We start from the raw sequence: 18,903 nt of genomic DNA, 5'->3' as shown, positions 1-18,903 counted from the left end.
TTTTTTTTTTGAGACACAGTCTCACTCTTTTTTTTTTTTTTTTTTGAGACGGAGTCTCGCTCTGCCGCCCAGGCTGGAGTGCAGTGGCCAGATCTCAGCTCACTGCAAGCTCCACCTCCCGGGTTTACGCCATTCTCCTGCCTCAGCCTCCTGAGTAACTGGGACTACAGGCGCCCGCCACCTCGCCCGGCTAGTTTTTTATATTTTTTAGTAGAGACAGGGTTTCACCGTGTTAGCCAGGATGGTCTCGATCTCCTGACCTCGTGATCCGCCCGCCTCGGCCTCCCAAAGTGCTGGGATTACAGGCTTGAGCCACCGCGCCCGGCCGACACAGTCTCACTCTTGCTCAGGCTGGAGTGCAGTGGTGCGATCTCAGCTCACTGCAGCCTCTGTCTCCCAGGTTCGAGCGATTCTCCTGCCTCAGCCTCCTGAGTAGCTGGGACTATAGGTGCCCACCACCATGCCCAGGTAATTTTTGTATTTTTTGTAGAGACGGGATTTCACCATGTTGGCCAGGCTGGTCTCAATCTCTTGACCTCAAGTGATTCATCTGCCTCAGCCTCCCAAAGTGTTGGCATTACAGACGTGAGCCACCACGCCTGGCTCCCTGCCTTTGTTCTTTTTCTTTTCTTTCTTTTTTTTTTTTTTTTTTTTTGAGAAAGAGTTTCGTTCTTGTTGCCCAGGCTGGAGTGCAGTGGAATGATCTCAGCTCACTGCAACCTCCACCCCCTGGGTTCAAGCGATTCTCCTGTCTCAGCCTCCTGAGTAACTGGGATTACAGACATGTTCCACCACACCCGGCTCTTTTTTTTTTTTTTTTTTTTTTTTTGAGACGGAGTCTCGCTCTGTTGCCCAGGCTGGAGCGCAGTGGCGCGATCTTGGCTCACTACAAGCTCCACCTCCCGGGTTCACGCCATCCTCCTGCCTCAGCCTCCGGAATAGCTGGGACTATAGGTGCCCACCAACATCCTGGCTAATTTTTTGTATTTTTTGTAGAGGTGGGGTCTCACCGTGTTAGCCAGGGTGGTCTCAGTTTCCTGACCTCGTGATCCACCTGCCTCGGCCTCCCAAAGTGCTGGGCGTGAGCCACCGCGCCCGCCGACACAGTCTCACTCTTGCTCAGGCTGGAGTGCAGTGGTGCGATCTCAGCTCACTGCAGCCTCTGTCTCCCAGGTTCGAGCGATTCTCCTGCCTCAGCCTCCTGAGTAGCTGGGACTATAGGTGCCCACCACCATGCCCAGGTAATTTTTGTATTTTTAGTAGAGACGGGATTTCACCATGTTGGCCAGGCTGGTCTCAATCTCTTGACCTCAAGTGATTCATCTGCCTCAGCCTCCCAAAGTGTTGGCATTACAGACGTGAGCCACCACGCCTGGCTCCCTGCCTTTGTTCTTTTTCTTTTCTTTCTTTTTTTTTTTTTTTTTTGAGAAAGAGTTTCGTTCTTGTTGCCCAGGCTGGAGTGCAGTGGAATGATCTCAGCTCACTGCAACCTCCACCCCCTGGGTTCAAGCGATTCTCCTGTCTCAGCCTCCTGAGTAACTGGGATTACAGACATGTTCCACCACACCCGGCTCTTTTTTTTTTTTTTTTTTTTTTTTGAGACGGAGTCTCGCTCTGTTGCCCAGGCTGGAGTGCAGTGGCGCGATCTTGGCTCACTACAAGCTCCACCTCCCGGGTTCACGCCATCCTCCTGCCTCAGCCTCCGGAATAGCTGGGACTACAGGTGCCCACCAACATCCTGGCTAATTTTTTGTATTTTTTGTAGAGGTGGGGTCTCACCGTGTTAGCCAGGGTGGTCTCAGTTTCCTGACCTCGTGATCCACCTGCCTCGGCCTCCCAAAGTGCTGGGCGTGAGCCACCGCGCCCGGCCTAATTTTGTTGTTTTTTTTTTTTTTGAGACGGAGTCTTGCTCTGTCGCCCAGGCTGGAGTGCAGTGGCCGGATCTCAGCTCACTGGAAACTCTGCCTCCCATGTTTACGGCATTCTCTTGCCTCAGCCTCCCGAGTAGCTGGGACTACAGGCGCCTGCCACCTCACCCGGCTAGTTTTTTGTATTTTTTAGTAGAGACAGGGTTTCACCGTGTTAGCCAGGATGGTCTAGATCTCCTGACCTCATGATCCGCCCATCTCGGCCTCCAAAAGTGCTGGGATTACAGGCTTGAGCCACCGCACCCGGCCTAATTTTGTATTTTTAAGTAGAGATGGGGTTTCTCCATGTTGGTCAGGCTGGTCTTGAACTCACAGCCTCAGGTGATCCGCTGGCCTCAGCCTCCCGAAGTGCTGGGATTACAGGAGTGAGCTATCACACCCGGCCCCCTCTTTTTTTTTCTTTAGAGACAGGGTCTTTGTCGACACCATTGTGAGCTATGATTGTGCCACTGCACAGCAGCTGGGCAACAGAGCAAGACCCTGTCTCAAAAGTATATAAATAAATAAATAATCTGATTTTTTTCCCCCTAAATCTGGCTGTTGGCTTCAAGCACTCACAGGTGCCATGTTGCTCCTGGTTTCTCCTAGTTTCTGCTCTGCTGCCACGTTGGCCCACTGGCCTCCAGTGAAGACCACTGGGTGGTTGAGTGCTCCCCATCAGGGCTGTGAGACATGGGAGCCTGCCTCTTGGGTCTCGTGACTGTTGGTATCTGTCTGCCCCCACTTGTATCCCTGCCCCCACACTGCTGTAGATGCATCGGTGGGACCTGGCATGCAGTCTAGCTGTCTGCAGGAGGGAGATTTGGGAAGAGCCACTGACTTCGGCGCCTGCCGCCTCCACGTCCTAGAATCCCACCTGGTCATTTTGGATAGCCTCTGTCACTAACCCTCTTCTTCCATTCTGTTGTTCATTTAATATCCCATATAGAGGTTGATATTCTGTCTCATAATTTCTGTCTGTGAGTCTTTGCCAGTCTAACTCTCGGTTAATTATGTCTCTACCCACTCTTACTCTTACTTGCGTGGTAGTGTGTTACTCTTCTTTTTTTTTTTTTTGAGACGGAGTCTCGCTCTGTCGCCCAGGCTGGAGTGCAGTGGCCGGATCTCAGCTCACTGCAAGCTCCACCTCCTGGGTTTATGCCATTCTCCTGCCTCAGCCTCCCGAGTAGCTGGGACTACAGGTGCCCGCCACCACCCCTGGCTAATTTTTTTGGTATTTTTAGCAGAGACGAGGTTTCACTGTGTTAGCCAGGATGGTCTCAATCTCCTGACCTCGTGATCTTCCCACCTTGGCCTCCCAAAGTGCTGGGATTCCAGGTGTGAGCCACTCTGCCCGGCCCAGATTTAGCAGCTTTTCTATAGAGAAGGTTTGCATTTGGTTTTGTTGGCACAGGGGGTGTGATGGACCTACAACTCCTTCAAGTTAATTTCTGTCTTTGGACTTTCTGAACCAAATGTCACCATCCCTGGTTCTGCCCCAGATTCATGGCCCAGCAGGCCTTTACTTACAGTCTCAGAGGTGACTTTTTTTTTTTTTTTTTTTTTTGCTATGTGCTAGATAGAGGCAGATGGGCTTTCTCCTTGGTTCCTATTTTCAGCTGGTAGGTTTTTCACAGCTGTTCAGGCATTCTTTGGTTATCTGCATTTATGTGGAAGTTTCAGACTCAGTTGCCCCCTTTGGGCAGGGAAGCTCAAGTCCTTGTCTCCCAGTGCCCAGCAAACCGCTGTAGGCCCAAAGATGTGAGTGAATTACTGAGAGTGGCCTTGGCCCTGCAAGCAGCTCTGAGCTCTGTGTTGCTGGCTGCTGTCTTGAGTGCACTGCTGGGTTTGTCCCCTGAGGATTTCCTCCACTTTCTTTAGAGCTCAGCAATTGATTTTAGAGTATGTATATATATATATATGTTTTTTTTTGTTTTGTTTTTTTTGAGACGGAGTCTCGCTCTGTTGCCCAGGCTGGAGTGCGGTGGCCGAATCTCAGCTCACTACAAGCTCCGCCTCCTGGGTTTACGCCATTCTCCTGCCTCAGCCTCCCAAGTAGCTGGGACTACAGGCGCCCGCCACCTCGCCCGGCTAGTTTTTTTGCATTTTTTTAGTAGAGACGGGGTTTCACCGTGTTAGCCAGGGTGGTCTCGATCTCCTGACCTCGTGATCCGCCCGCCTCAGCCTCCCAAAGTGCTGGGATTACAGGCTTGAGCCACCGCGCCCAGCCCTAGAGTATATTTTTTGAAATTGATCTAGTGTGTAAGTCAAGTTTTTTATATTAGTAGTTAGAGGGTGTTTAGGAATATGTAATCTGCTATTAGAAACAGATGTCTTGGCTGGACGCGGTGGCTCACGCCTGTAATCCTAACACTTTGGGAGGCCGAGGCAGGCAGATCACCTGAGGTCAGGAGTTTGAGACCAGCCTGTCCAACATGGAGGAACCTCGTCTCTACTGAAAATACAGTAAGTATCTGGGCGTGGTGGCAGTCACATGCCTGTAATCCCAGCTACTTGGGAGGCTGAGGCAGGAGAATCGCTTAAACCCGGGAGATGCAGGTTCCTGTGTGCCAAGATTGCGCCACTGCACTCCAGCCTGGGTAACAGAGCAAGACTCTGTCTCAAAAAAAAAAAAAAAAGAGAAAGAAGCAGATGTCTCTGTCTTGATAATGTTTGGTAATGTTCATCACCCCCAAATGAGGGAAGAAGAAGGGGAGGGAAGAAACTAGTTGAAGAGCTGCCCTGAGCCCTGTGTCCATGTGTCCTTGAGGCCTCTGTTCTTCCTTCACTGTACTGGTTTGGAGCTGTGGATCCTGCCCTCTCAGTCTGTGTCCTTTGTGTGTGTCTTGTTGGCAGCAGTTAAATATCTATCAGAGGACATGCTGCAGCCTTTCTTCCTAGGCTCGCCTGGAGGGTTAGTGTTGGCAGCCATCTCTGGTCACTTGGGACCCCAGGCGGCTTCTGTGGACTGTCAGTGGAGACGCTTGTTCGCCTCCGAGGTCAGCAGTTTGCCATGGCAGTCAAGCCTGGCACCAAGTTGGCAGCGTGACTCTTTCGACTGAAAGCGATAGAAAACCAAATGTGACTTGTGGCAGCCTTTTTGGAAAGCAGTATGTCAGCAGCTTCAGAGACAAACAGAAACCCTTCAGCATGACTCTTGGGAGTTTGCCCTTTAGAAGGAAAGCTGCAGGGACGTCTGTCCGTGGGTGTTTTTGGGTGGTGTTGATGGTGGCAGAAACTGGCAGACAGTGTGCATACTTGTCAGTGTGGGAGTGGCTGAGCCGTGGTTAAGCAGCCTCACTGGGGAACGTGCGGCCATTGTCATAGCAATTAGACGTGGACCCCTTATATGTGGAGGATTTTATGAGGGTTGTTGGAGTAGAAAAGCATGTCTCTGCTCATCTCAGTTTTTTTTTTTTTTTTTTTTTTTTTTGTGTGGAGTCTTGCTCTGTCGCCAGGCTGGAGTGCAGTGGCGCGATCTCAGCTCACTGATACCTCCACCTCCTGGGTTCAAGTGATTCTCTTGCCTCAGCCTCCCGAGTAGCTGGGACTACAGGCATGTGCCACCACGCCCAGCTCATTTTTTTGTATTTTTAGTAGAGACGGGTTTCACCATGTTGGTCAGGATGGTCTCGAACTCTTGACCTCGTGATCCATCTACCTTGGCCTCCCAAAGTGCTGGGATTACAGACATGAGCCACCGAGCCTGGCCAATCCCACTTTTTAAAAGTAGTGACAGTTGGCCAGGCGCGGTGGCTCAAGCCTGTAATCCCAGCACTTTGGGAGGCCGAGACGGGTGGATCACGAGGTCAGGAGATCGAGACCATCCTGGCTAACACGGTGAAACCCCGTCTCTGCTAAAAAAATACAAAAAACTAGCCGAGCGAGGTGGCAGGCGCCTGTAGTCCCAGCCACTCGGGAGGCTGAGGCAGGAGAATGGCGTAAACCCGGGAGGCGGAGCTTGCAGTGAGCTGAGGTCCGGCCACTGCACTCCAGCCTGGGCGACAGAGCGAGACTCCGTCTCAAAAAAAAAAAAGGTAGTGACAGCTTCCATGTGTGCCTGTGCTTACGTGTGTATGTGAACGCCAATAAAGCAGTAGAGATACATGCAGCCAGCACATGCAGTGTTGGGGGAGGAGGGAGCCTCCCAGAGGCCAGAGGAATGGCTGAGGGAGGTGGGGGCCAAACAGAGGGTGGGAGGTGGGAGGAGAGGCCCTGAAGCCCAGCAGGTCCATTGTGGCTGTGTGTGCATGCAAAATCATTTAGGCGTATGGAGGCTTCACAGACTTTAAGGTAAAATTGTAAGAGAAATTAAATTCCAGAGAACCTGCATGCTGGTCTTTATAATGCCAAGAAACATAGGGGAGATGTTAGAAGAGAATTCTGGTCTTAAAATTAGAAACCTCATTATTTAGGCCTACAGGGATGGTTGTTGACATTTGCTTTTTGCAGATATCCGAGTTGGGCTTCCATGAAGCTCAGGTGATAAGGGAAGGCATCGGCCTCTGTTTGTCATTTGAACAGGCATGGCGATTTGTTGTTCCTGTTTCCCTCGAGCCTTGCTGGGCCCTCATCTGAAATGGAGACGTCAGCTCCACCGGGCTTCAAGGTCTTTGGCGCTCCCAACGTGGTGGAGGATGAGATTGATCAGTACCTCAGCAAACAGGATGGGAAGATTTACCGAAGCCGAGACCCACAGCTGTAAGTGATCCATGGGATTCCAGGGTCCTACATGTGGTGATCTTAATGGGTGAATAAAGGGAAATATTTATAATATGTCCTGTTTTAATAAGTATCTGATGAAGAAATGTAAGTCTGAAGTTTTACTATCTTCAGGTTAAACTTTACTTCCAAGTTATCTTGTTAGCTTTTTATCAGTTTTTGTTGTTGTTGTTTTTTAGCTTTTTATCAGTTTCAATCTCAAAATATGTTCCCATAAAAACTTTTGAAGCATTGGATACAAAGAGACTGGAAAGGTATTGGGGGAGTTGGGGGCCTCACACCAAGTCTTTACTGTGATGTTCTCTGGAGATGCTGACTTCCGTGCAGAGTGGGACGTTAGTCAGCAGCTGCAGGGGAGGGAAGAAGGAAGGAGCAGGTAGTTGTGTGTGCACCCGTGCGAGGTGCGTGCTGTGTCTCTCATTTCGTAGTGGTTGGATGATTTTGACCTGCCACACTAGTGTGCGCTCTCCATCCCTGCAGCGAGCATTTCACTTGCAGAAGATGCTGTGCCTTGGAATATTCCCTCCTTACCTGGGGCTATATGAAGTGTTTATATATATATATTTGTTTGTTTTAGATTTTTTGCAATTCCTTTTAAATAAACCAGTGAGAAGGATCTGAGTTTACACTTGGCCATGTGAAATTTATCTGAGCGAATGTTGTCTCTGCAGTGGGGTCGTTTTCAAAATGCATCACTCTGTAGATGTGACGGGGTGCTGACTTTGAGATACTGGGATTCCAAATGCTGCATTAGCAACTTTTATGTCTTAGCTCAGAGAAACATAAATGGCGCTCAGCTGCCATTGGCATGGAGCCACTTTGTAGCCATAGCCATTAGCTGGCATGCCTTTTCCATTTGTGTTTCCTCCCAGGGGCCTGGCGCTGGCTTGCTTGCATGATCTGTTTTCATTGCTTCATTAGCAGCTTTTGAGAGAGAGAGCGTGTGTGTGTGTGTGTGTGTGTGTGTGTGTGGATTCTGACCTGTCATCAGGTAGAGCCTGCCTGTTTATTAGGAAGTACAGAGACCACTTCTGTTTCGAAACACAGAGCCTGTATGCATCTAAGAATTCCGACTCCATTTAGAAAGGGATCTGATGGAGCCCCAGAGGGACTGCCACCGGCGTCTCACCACCCCACCGCTGCCTTCACGTTGTGTGTGTTGTGCTCCCAATGCTTCTGTGACTGAAAATGTCAGAAATCCATGGGACAACTTTTTTTTTTTTCTGTTATTTCCCAAAATGCACATGAAGTAGGTATTTTCCAAACTTGGATTATTTATGCACTGCTCTCAGGCCCTTTGCCATGTTCACGTACCAGCTTTATTATTTATTTAACACTTTAAATGGACTTGGCCGGACACAGTTGCTCATGCCTGTAATCCCAGCACTTTGGGAGGCTGAGGCAGGTGGATCACCTAAGGTCAGGAGTTCAAGACCAGCCTGACCAATATGGTGAAACCCCGTCTCTACTAAAAATACAAAAATTAGCCAGGTGTGGTGGTGTGTGCCTGTAATCCCAGCTACTTGGAAGGCTGAGATAGGAGAATCACTTGAACCCAGGAGGTGGAGGTTGCAGTGAGCTGAGATCGCACCACTGCACTCCAGCCTGGGTGACAGAGTAAAATTCCGTCTCAAAAAAAAACAAAAAAAACCCAAAAAAACTATTTTATTTATTTTTTTTGAGATGGAATTTCACTCTTGTTGTCCAGGCTGGAGTGCAGTGGCACAATCTCAGCTCATTGCAACCTTCTCCTCCCAGGTTTAAGTGATTCTCCTGCCTCAGCCTCCCTAGTAGTTGGCATTACAGGCACTTGCCACCATACCCAACTAATTTTTGTATTTTCAGTAGAGATGGGGATTCACCGTGTTGGCCAGGCTTGCCTTTAACTCCTGACCTCAGGTGATCCACCCATCTCAGCCTCCCAAAATGTTGGGATTAGAGGTGTGAGCCACCACCTTCGGCCAGAAAACTACATAAATTGACTTTGAGTTCGTTCACTTTTATCTTTGGTTTGTGTCATTTTAAGCAGTCGATCCCCATGAAGTCACAGGTTTGATGTGCGGGTCAGTTTTTTCTCATTCATATCAACATAAATAGTAAACTGCTGGGTGTGGTGCTGCACACCTGGAGTCCCAGATCCTCGGGAGGCTGAGGTGGGAGTGCTTGAGCCCAGGAAGTCAAGGTTGCAGTGAGCCATGATCACCACTGCACTCCAGCCTGGGCGATAGAGTGAGAGCCTGTCTTTAAACAAAACAAAACAACAATTAAAATATAAACGTTCATCCATGTGCCATCTGGAATATAACTCCATGTGGGCACAGAAACACTGTTAAAGTAGGACGTACGTGTGAGATGGCAGCAGCGGAACACCGACATCCTCACTGCTCTGCCTTTTTCTGCCTTATTACTCTCCTCAGATGCCGCCACGGCCCTTTGGGGAAATGTGTGCACTGCGTCCCTCTAGAGGTGAGAGTCTCTGCGGAGTAAGTTCTGGGCCGGTGTGGGGGGCTGCGGGTAGACAGCTGTCTTAAGTGCTTTCCCTGAGTCCATGCACTTGGTTGTAGTGGTTCAAAGAACTTATCTATTTATTGCCCTGGGCCTCATATTCCCCCTAGTGCAAGCTGCACACAGGATGAGCCTTTATTTATGGGAGTGACCTTCTCGCTTGATTATGAATGGCTGAAGCATTTGTGTGGCTGTGATAAAGGGGCAGCATTTACAGCAGGCTCCCTGGACAATCCTTTTCAGATCTGACACAAAGCTGAGTCTGTCGGCTTCCGTGCTTATCATTGTTTTGATTTACTTTGCCTTGAATCTCACATCTCTTGTACTGGTTTGTCCTGGTGAGATTGAGAGTTACCATAATAATGCTGACTGGAGCTGTTAATGCTGGATTTACAGCAGGAAGGCCAACCTGATTTTCTTCATGAGGCATCTCTTGCATTCTTGTGGCATTTCTTTTTGCAGAATTTTCCTGAAACTCATTTGACTTAGAACGTTTTGTTTTTAATAGAGATTCATTTTAATCTTGAAAAGATAACTGGCACACAAAGAAAAACTTGCTTCTGGCTATGTGCTGTTGACACCTGTAGTCCCAACACTTTGGGAGGCCAGGGTGAGAGGATCACTTGAACCTAGGAGTTGCTGAGCCTGGGCAACTCTTTTTTTGTATACCCTGTCTCTACAAAAAATTTAAAAAATTAGCTGAGTGTGATGGTTCACACCTGTAGTCCCAGCTACTCGGGAAGCTGAGGCAAGAGAATCACTTGAGGCTGGGAGGTCGAGACTGCAGTGAGCCTTGATTGCGCCACTCTACTCCAGCCTGGGCAACAGCGTGAGACCCCATCTCTAAAACAATTAAATTGGCTGGACTCAGTGGCTCACGCCTGTAATCCTAGCACTTTGGGAGGCTGAGGCGGGTGGATCACGAGGTCAAGAGTTTGAGACCAGCCTGGCCAATATGCTGAAACCCCGTCTCTACTAAAAATACAAAAATTAGCCAGGCGTGGTGGCGCATGCCTGTAGTCCCAGCTACTTGAGAGGCAGAGGCAGAAGAATCCCTTGAACCCAGAGGTGGAGGTTGCAGTGAGCAGAGATTGTGCCGCTGTGCCATTGTACTCCAGTCTGGGCGACAGAGTGAGACTCTGTCTCAAACAAACAAAACACACAAAAACAACAATAACGAAAATCAATTAATTGAAAAAAGAAAAACTTGGTTCTGACCTAGAGTGGTAAGGGAGACCCCAGTACCTGCTTTGGCTGTGGGCCTTGACTTGCCGAGGCCATGCTGCCTGGCCTCTGTGCACAGCGGAGGCTCAGCGCCTGGAGCACCCGGCAGGTGTGACTGCACTTGCTTACTCTGTGTCTTGGCAGCCATTCGATGAGGACTATCTAAACCATCTCGAGCCTCCTGTGAAGCACATGTCCTTCCATGCCTACATCCGGAAGCTGACTGGAGGGGCTGACAAGTAAGCAGCTTGCTATAACCTGGTTGTGCGTAAATTCCTTTTTGTGTATCTGGCAGTTGTTGCTTATAGCCACTGAATGTGTGAATGAGAGAAGTAAAGATGAGAAGGGGCCACACGCCTTTGAATGTTACCCTGGTTCTATATTTATTTATTTTTTATGTACACATATATGGTTTTTTTTTTTTTTTTTTTTTTTTTTTTTTTTTTTTTATGAGACAGAGTCTGGCTCTGTCGCCCAGGCTGGAGTGCAGTGGTGCAATCTTGGCTCACTGCAAGCTCCGCCTCCCGGGTTTACGCCATTCTCCTGCCTTAGCCTCCCGAGTAGCTGGGACTACAGGTGCCTACCACCATGCCCAGCTAATTTTTTGTATTTTTAGTAAAGGCGGGGTTTCACTGTGTTAGCCAGGATGGTATAGATCTCCTGACCTCGTGATCTGCCCACCTCGACCTCCCACAGTGCTGGGATTACAGACGTGAGCCACCGCGCCTGGCCCACATATATGTTTTTAAGAAGTGGGGTCTCACTGTGTTGCCCAGGCTGGTCTGGAACTCCTTGGCTCAAGTGATCCTCCTGCCTTGGTTTCCCCAAAGTGCTGGATTACAGGTGTGAGCCACCTCGCCTGGCCAACCTGGTTCTAGAAGGGAGCTAGCAAGGCAGTGACTGTGCAGGCACCTGGTTGCGTAGCCACAGTGCAGTGTCGGACAGAGGCTGTCCCCACACACGCCGCCCTGGCAAGATAGCATCTGTGATGGTGGCCTGTTGTATCTGTGGTCTGAGTTCATTCTCTGCTTTTCAGAAAAACAACTACCCTGTGATAATCTCAGCTCCCCCACTTCAGTGCCTGGCAATCCTTTCCCTAGAGTCTGGCCTCTGAGTCAGCTTGGTTTTCAGCCACAGCAGGGGCTGCAGCCACTTGTCCTCAGGGTACCACAGTAGTTGCCCGCAGGCTCAGCCAGGTAGGCACAGGTGGTAACAGTGGCCAGAGAGGGGTGAACTTATCATTTTTATTTCTTTTAAGCCATGGCAAGTCCTTGCCTGTACGACCTTCTCCTGTTGGCTCTCTGTACACCCTACCAGAAAGTAACAGGCTTCAGCTATTATTTTGTAATTCCTGTCAGTGCGACAAGAGGAGATGGTGGCTGAACTGAAGTCAGCAACATTTTGTGAAGGATGTCATGTTCGCCTGATTGTAGCTTTTGTCTGACAACCCGCTGACATCCTAAAATGACTTTTTAAAAATGCTAGACCAGAAGAAACCTACTAGAAACCCACTATTGCTTGTCAGTGGGGAAAGCTATGGAACTCTCTGGACTAAGGAGTGGGTGCAGATTGATTGTAGTGAAAGAGACTTGGTCAGCCTTTTGTCAGTCTAGGTCAAGGAACACAGTCTCTAGTGGGGGCGTGTTTGTGGCTGCCATTAACATGCAGATTTGGTGATGAGTCATTTCTTCCTAGATGCTATGATACCAAAAATGGCTCACCACAAAAAATGATCAGTATGTGAGGTAATGCATATGTTAATTAGCTTAATTTAGCCATTCCACAGTGTGGACATGTTTCAGAATATCATTTCTTACACTGTAAGTATATAGTTTTTATCTGAAAAACGAAACCTCACATCCACCTTAAAGATACAGATTTTTTTTTTCTTTTTGGTCATTTATGTTTCAGTAAAGCTGGAGAAAAAGAAAAAGTTCAGAGTAGGGTCCAGGACTTTCTCATTGACAATCTTCAACAGTAGTTTTTATTTTAGCTTAAAGCAGTGAAGATGCCTTAATTATATATCCTAATCAGATTTTTCCCATGAATAAGAATTTTTTACAGATATCTAAGTACTGGGCTAATGTCAACGTTGCTGATAATTTAATGAAACCTGTACCAGCCTCATGTCCGCTCAGTGGCACAGGTGACATCAATAGATATTCTGCAGTATTCTTGCAAACTTTCTTGCATGTTAGTGATAGATAGTGAAAAAAACACCACAGTTTGGTAGGAAAGCAGTTGTGTGTTTCTGTATGGTTGAAGTGTGTGGGACAAGCCAGGATTCGGAATGTGCTGGAACTGCAGGTAGAGCTTCCATTAGAAACATCCTTAGCACATCTTCCCTGCTGCTGCCACGTGCTTGGCTCCTGAGATGCTGTTCAGGAGGTGTAAGATACTTAACATGTAGCTTCCAGCCTCTTGCTCAACTTCTCACCAATGTGATGTTTAAGTAAGTTGCTTCTCTTCTACGTAGGGGGAAATTTGTTGCCCTGGAGAACATCAGCTGCAAGATTAAGTCAGGGTGTGAGGGGCACCTCCCGTGGCCGAACGGCATCTGTACTAAGTGCCAGCCGAGCGCCATCACGCTGAACAGACAGGTGAGGTGTTCCCTGTCTGTCTAGATTTGTTTTCATGGCTGAGAAATGAGTATTTCCAGAAGAGCCCCTTGGAGTGGAGTGCCATCAGTATCTGCGTGGTGGATTTTCAGTACTGTTTGATGGATTGAATGACCCTTTTGTGGAAGGGGTACACTGAATATGTCATTTTTAAGACTTCTTGCTCTTGGAGGTATGGAGTATGAGCCCTCAGTTCTCTTTTTTGCTGGCTCATATGGAGGCAGAATGTTCCTGGTGATTATTTAAAATCCTCAGTGGTTGTGAGGAAACTGGCTCTGAAGGTTGGTAAAGGGGCACCCCTTGGACCAGCTCTGAGCACCCGTCCAGGCTGGCTTAAGGAGAGAATGTGGCTCAGGAAGGAGGGGACGTTCAGCCTTTCTGGATGTTCTGCTCTCGTTGTCCCGCCTCTGAGAGTAGGCTGCCTCGCCTTCCTGCTGCCACTGTGCCCTTGGAGAAAATGGCTCCTTAGAGAGAATTCCGTGGCCTCCTTGACTTTTTTGGAAATCTCCTGTGTTCTCCATTTCTTTTTTCTTCTTGAAAACTACTTTATTTTGGCCGGGCATGGTGGCTCACACCTGTAATGCCAGCACTTTGGGAGGCTGAGGCGGGTGGATCACCTGAAGTTAGGAGTTCGAGACCAGCCTGGCCAACATGGTGAAACCCCATCTCTACTAAAAATACAAAAATTAACTGGGCGTGGTGGCAGGCGCCTGTTGTCCCAGTTGCTCAGGAGGCTGAGGCAGGAGAATCACTTGAGCCTGGGAGGCGGAGGTTGCAGCGAGCCGAGATCACGCCCTTGCACTCCAGCCTGGGTGACAGAGCGAGACTCTGTCTCAAAAAAAAAAAGAAAAAAGAAAACTTGTTTGTTTTTTGCCCTAGAGATTGTAAAAACCTGTATTTTAGGTTAAATCACAATGGAATTATTTTAAATTTATTGATAGATGAAAGCCATCTCCACCCTCCTATACCTCTCCTCCCCACCCTGCCACTGGACTCTGAACTGGTCTAAAGGGCAGAGCATTTTTGTTTTGTTTCGTTTTTTTGTTTTTTTGAGACCGAGTCTCACTCTGTAGCCCAGGCTGAATTGCAGTTGGTGCAATCTCAGCTTACTGCAACCTCCGCCTCCCAGGTGCAAGCGATTCTATTGCCTCAGCCTCCCGAGTAGCTGGGACTACAGGCATGAGCCACCACACCTGGCTAATTTTTGTGTTTTTAGTAGAGACAGGGTTTCACTGTGTTGAATAATTTTTGAGGTTTAACTCCTGGCCTCAAGAGATCTGCCTGCCTCGGTCTCCCAAAGTGCTGGCATTACAGGCATAAACCACCACACCTGACTGGTTTTTTTCTTTAGTAATGTTTATTGTTTTTATTTTTTTGAATAGAATAGCAGATTATTTTTTTTATTTTTTTATTTTTATTTTTATTTTTATTTTTTTTTTTGAGACGGAGTCTCGCTCTGTCTCCCAGGCTGGAGTGCAGTGGCCGGATCTCAGCTCACTGCAAGCTCCGCCTCCAGGGTTTACGCCATTCTCTCGCCTCAGCCTCCCGAGTAGCTGGGACTACAGGCGCCCGCCATCTCGCCCGGCTAATTTTTTGTATTTTTTTAGTAGAGACGGGGTTTCACAGTGTTAGCCAGGATGGTCTCGATCTCCTGACCTCGTGATCCGCCCGTCTCGGCCTCCCAAAGTGCTGGGATTACAGGCTTGAGCCACCGCGCCCGGCCTATTTTTTTATTTTTTGAGATGGTGTCTTGGTGTCACCTGGAGTGCAGTGGTGCCATCTTGGCTCATTGCAAGCTCCACCTCCCAGGTTCACGCCATTATCCTGCCTCAGCCTCCCCAGTAGCTGGTACTACAGGCACCTGCCACCACGCCTGGCTAATTTTTTGTATTTTTAGTAGAGATGGGGTTTCACTGTGTTAGTCAGGATGGTCTCGATCTCCTGACCTCGTGATCCACCCGTCTCGGCCTCCCAAAGTGCTGGGATTACAGGTGTGAGCCACTGCACCCGGCCCAGATGATTATTTTTTAAGATACAGGGGTCTCATTCTGTCGCCCAGGCTGGACTTGAACTCCTGGGCTCAAGTGATCCTCTAGCCTCGGCCTCTTGAGTATCTGGCACCACAAGCATGCACCATCACTCCCTATTGGTTTGTTTTTTTAAAGAACTAGGTAAAATATACTTATGAATGGTTTGTGCTAGAAAAACAAGTGATTTATTTTTGATGGCATGTTTTCATCAGCCCACTCTTGTTAACTCTACAGAAGTACAGGCATGTGGACAATATCATGTTTGAGAATCACACCGTCGCTGACCGCTTTCTTGACTTCTGGAGAAAGACAGGGAACCAGCATTTTGGGTACTTATATGGACGGTACACGGAGCACAAAGACATTCCCCTTGGCATCAGGGCTGAAGTGGCTGCGATTTATGAACCACCTCAGGTAAACATGACGGGATTCAAGTTCCTGAGTTTCTGTGTTTGGAGGCTGTGGGGGATGCCCTTTCGGTGAGGCCTTGCCCTGTTTTCTCTGTTGTTTGTGCACCCTCTGTCACACGCCGGTGCAGATGCACAACATTTTCTGAGTTATTGGAGAGTGAGAGCGTGGCTCCTAAAGCCTTCAGTATATTGGATAGTTACTTCAGTTACTAAGGATGAGGATATTTTCTTACACACCCGGTACCTTTGCCACTATTGATCCAGTGTTTTTATCTCGTCTGCTGTCTGTGTCCAGGTATGCTCATTGCCTCCGTAGTGTCCAGGTGCTCAGTCCTCCTTGTGTCATTCTGTGTCTCTTCCGCTGTGCAGCAGTCACTGTCTTAGGGGCCATGGAGAAGGCCACAGACACACCTCAGCACGAATCACCAGAGTGTCACCAGAATAGCAAAACTGCCACCAAAATAGGACTGAAAACAACTTAAGATTTGTTTGGAGGAGAAAGAAGTGTCCTGAGGGTGTATCTGTAGGGTGTGTACACAGCTAGTCACTGTGCTTGGAAGGCCCTCTCAGTATGATTATGCCACCAACCACTTACACATTGTATTTCCAGTTTTTAGGAACTGGGCTATGTGTGTATATTTATATAAATTTTAATTTGTTTTGTAATTGTGTATAATATTTATATAGTGTGTTTTACATACATTTTATTGCAAAAGTAAAAACTAAACAGATATTGAATGCTAGTTAGTGATACGCATGCTGTACTATTTAGGGAGAAGTACATTTATGTCTGTAATTTACTTGAAATCCAATAGAAAAATGGATTGATGGGTGACTAGAGGGACAGATAGTGCATAGGAAATGTTCATGCTGAATCTAGTGATGGGTATATGAGTATTCATTGTAAAATTCTTTACATTAGCTGTTATGTTAGAAATTTTTAATTTTTATTTATTTATTTTTTAGAGATGAGTCTTGCTCTGTTGCCCAGACTGGAGTGCAGTTGTGCAATCATGGCTTACTGCAGCCTTGACCTCCTGGGCTCAAGCGATCTTCCTGCCTCAGACTTCTGAGTAGCTGGGACTACAGGTGCATGCCACCATGCAAGCTAATTTTTAAATTTTTGGTAGAGTCAGGGTCTCGCTATATTGCCCAGGTTGGTCTTGAACTACTGGTCTCAAGTGATCTTCACATCTTGGCCTCCTGAAGTGTTGGGATTACAGGTATGAGCCACTGTGCCCAGCCAGAAGTATTTTTAAAAGTTGAAAAAGAAAAAAAATGTGCACATTTCCAAAGTCATATTTACAAACAAGGCTTATTCATTTCCCTTTACCCTGCTTTCCTCTAGAGGTAGCCCCTAGAATTTAAAACCTGTTTTCTTTTTGAGACAGCGTCTCACTCTGTTGCCCAGGCTGGAGTGCAGTAGTCCCATGACGGCTCAGTGCAGCCCCAATTGCAGCCCTCCTGGGCTCAAGCAATCCTCCTGCCTCAGCCTCCCAAGTATCTGGGACTACAAGCGTGCACCACCATGCCTGACATATATGTGCGTGTGTGTGTGTGTGTGTGTGTGTGTGTGTGTATGCGCATATATATATATAGTGTGTGTGTGGAGACAGATCTCGCCATGTTGCCCAGGCTGATTTGGAACTCTTGGGCTCACACAGTCCACTCGCCTCAGCCTACCAAAATTCTGGGATTACAAGTGTGAGCCACCATGCTCAGCCTAAAATCTTTTTAGTTGGACTTCCTGAAGTTTGATTTTTTTTTTTTTTTTAGTTTTGAGACAGAGTTTTACTCTGTTGCTCAGGCTGGAGTGTGGTGGCGCGATCTCCACTCACTTCAACCTCCACCTCCCAGTTCAAGTGATTCTCCTGCCTCAGCCTCCTGAATAGCTGGGATTACAGGTGCCGCCACCATGCCTGGCTAATTTTTGTATTTTTAGTAGAGACGGGGTTTCACCATGTTGGTCAGGCTGGTCTCAAACTCCTGACCTCGTGATCCACCCGCCTCAGCCTCCCAAAGTGCTGGGATTATAGGCGTAAACTACTGCGCCTGGCCTGATTTTTTTAATTGTTCGTTTTTTTGTTGTTGTTGATGTTGTTTTTGTTTTTTATTTTTTTTTTATTTTTTTTTTTTTTTTATTTTTTTTTTTTTTTTTTTTTTTTGAGACGAAGTCTCGCTCTGTCGCCAGGCTGGAGTGCAGTGGCCGGATCTCAGCTCACTGCAACTCCGTGTTACGCCATTCTCTGCCTCAGCCTCAAGTAGCTGGGACTACAGGCGCCCGCCATCTCGCCCGGCTAATTTTTTGTATATTTTAGTAGAGACGGGGTTTCACCGTGTTAGCCAGGATGGTCTCGATCTCCTGACCTCGTGATCCGCCCGTCTCGGCCTCCCAAAGTGCTGGATTACAGGCTTGAGCCACCGCGCCCGGCATTTTTTGTTTTTTTTAATACAGAGAGGGTCTCTGTGTTGCCCATGCTGGTCTCAAACTCCTGACCTCGAGTGATCCTACTGCCTTGGCCTCCTAAAGTACTAGAATTACCGGCATGAGCCATTGTGCCTGGCAAAAGTTTGATTTTTTGCTTTGTTTTGTTTTGTTTTGTTTTGTAAGAGGATCTCCTGAGCGAGATCTTCTTATCTTTCTCTCAAGTAGCTGGGACTGTCGATGTATGCCACTGAGCCTGGCTAGTTTTGTTTTTTTTGTATGTGTGACATTTTTAGTGTAAGCAGATACACTCACACATGCATGCACACACAATCATAGTATCCTTCGTTTCTTTGTGCGTATACTATATTATGTGCACTTTTTCCACCTAACACTGTCTTGTGGAGATGACTGGATGACTGGCTTCCTATTTAAATAACCTGACTGGGAGGCGGGCTGGGGTGCCCTGCAGCGGCTCTCAGAGGTTGCTGATTAGAGTCTGAAACTGCCGCTTGTGCATGGGTGGTAGCTGGTGGACAGCTTGCTGGTGGCCCCTGCACGAATGTGTGTCTTTCTTGGCTGTATTTATATGGATTTTCAGTGACAGTTTTGGTATCTTTGCCTAACAATAGATGTCGTGGTTCATGAGGCCCTTGCCATGGTTCTTTTAAAAAGAGACACTAGATGGCAGTAGAGACCCCGCCAGTGAAGTCTCCACCCTTAGGTCACATGCTGTTCTCAGTCTGCTGCTTTTCCAAGCACAAAGTATTCCCATTCAGTTTTTTTAAGGAGTCTCTTTCATGGAGAGCTCAGTGGTTCTATTAAAAAGTATAATTGAGGCCAGGCGTGGTGGCTCACGCCTGTAATCCCAGCACTTTGTAGGGGCAAGGCAGATCACTTGAGGCCAGGAGTTCAAGACCAGCCTGGCCGACACAGCAAAACCCCGTTTCTACTAAAAATACACACACAAAAATTTGCTTATGTTGCCACATGTCATTAAACAACTCCTTTTCCTCAGATTTTTCTCTTGAGTTTGTGGTTTAACCTATGTTCTGGAGGTAT

The 18,903-nt window shown here is 47.7% G+C and overlaps 1 protein-coding gene across 1 annotated transcript in view; it reads left to right on the top strand.

Moving 5' to 3' along the window:
• Positions 1-18,903, top strand: part of NPLOC4 (NPL4 homolog, ubiquitin recognition factor) — a 78,686-nt gene that overhangs the window by 16,832 nt on the left and 42,951 nt on the right. Inside the window, exons 4-8 of the mRNA XM_033182604.1 lie at positions 6,432-6,608; positions 9,047-9,095; positions 10,503-10,597; positions 12,835-12,958; positions 15,241-15,420. Of these exons, the coding sequence (XP_033038495.1) occupies positions 6,432-6,608; positions 9,047-9,095; positions 10,503-10,597; positions 12,835-12,958; positions 15,241-15,420 (625 nt within the window). The remainder of the gene's footprint in view (positions 1-6,431; positions 6,609-9,046; positions 9,096-10,502; positions 10,598-12,834; positions 12,959-15,240; positions 15,421-18,903) is intronic.

Source organism: Trachypithecus francoisi, unplaced genomic scaffold, assembly GCF_009764315.1.
Source record: "Trachypithecus francoisi isolate TF-2019V2 unplaced genomic scaffold, Tfra_2.0 Lachesis_group20, whole genome shotgun sequence".
NCBI lineage: Eukaryota > Metazoa > Chordata > Mammalia > Primates > Cercopithecidae > Trachypithecus > Trachypithecus francoisi.
Note: the sequence above shows the minus strand (reverse complement) of the source record. Positions and strands in the feature narration are given on the sequence as shown.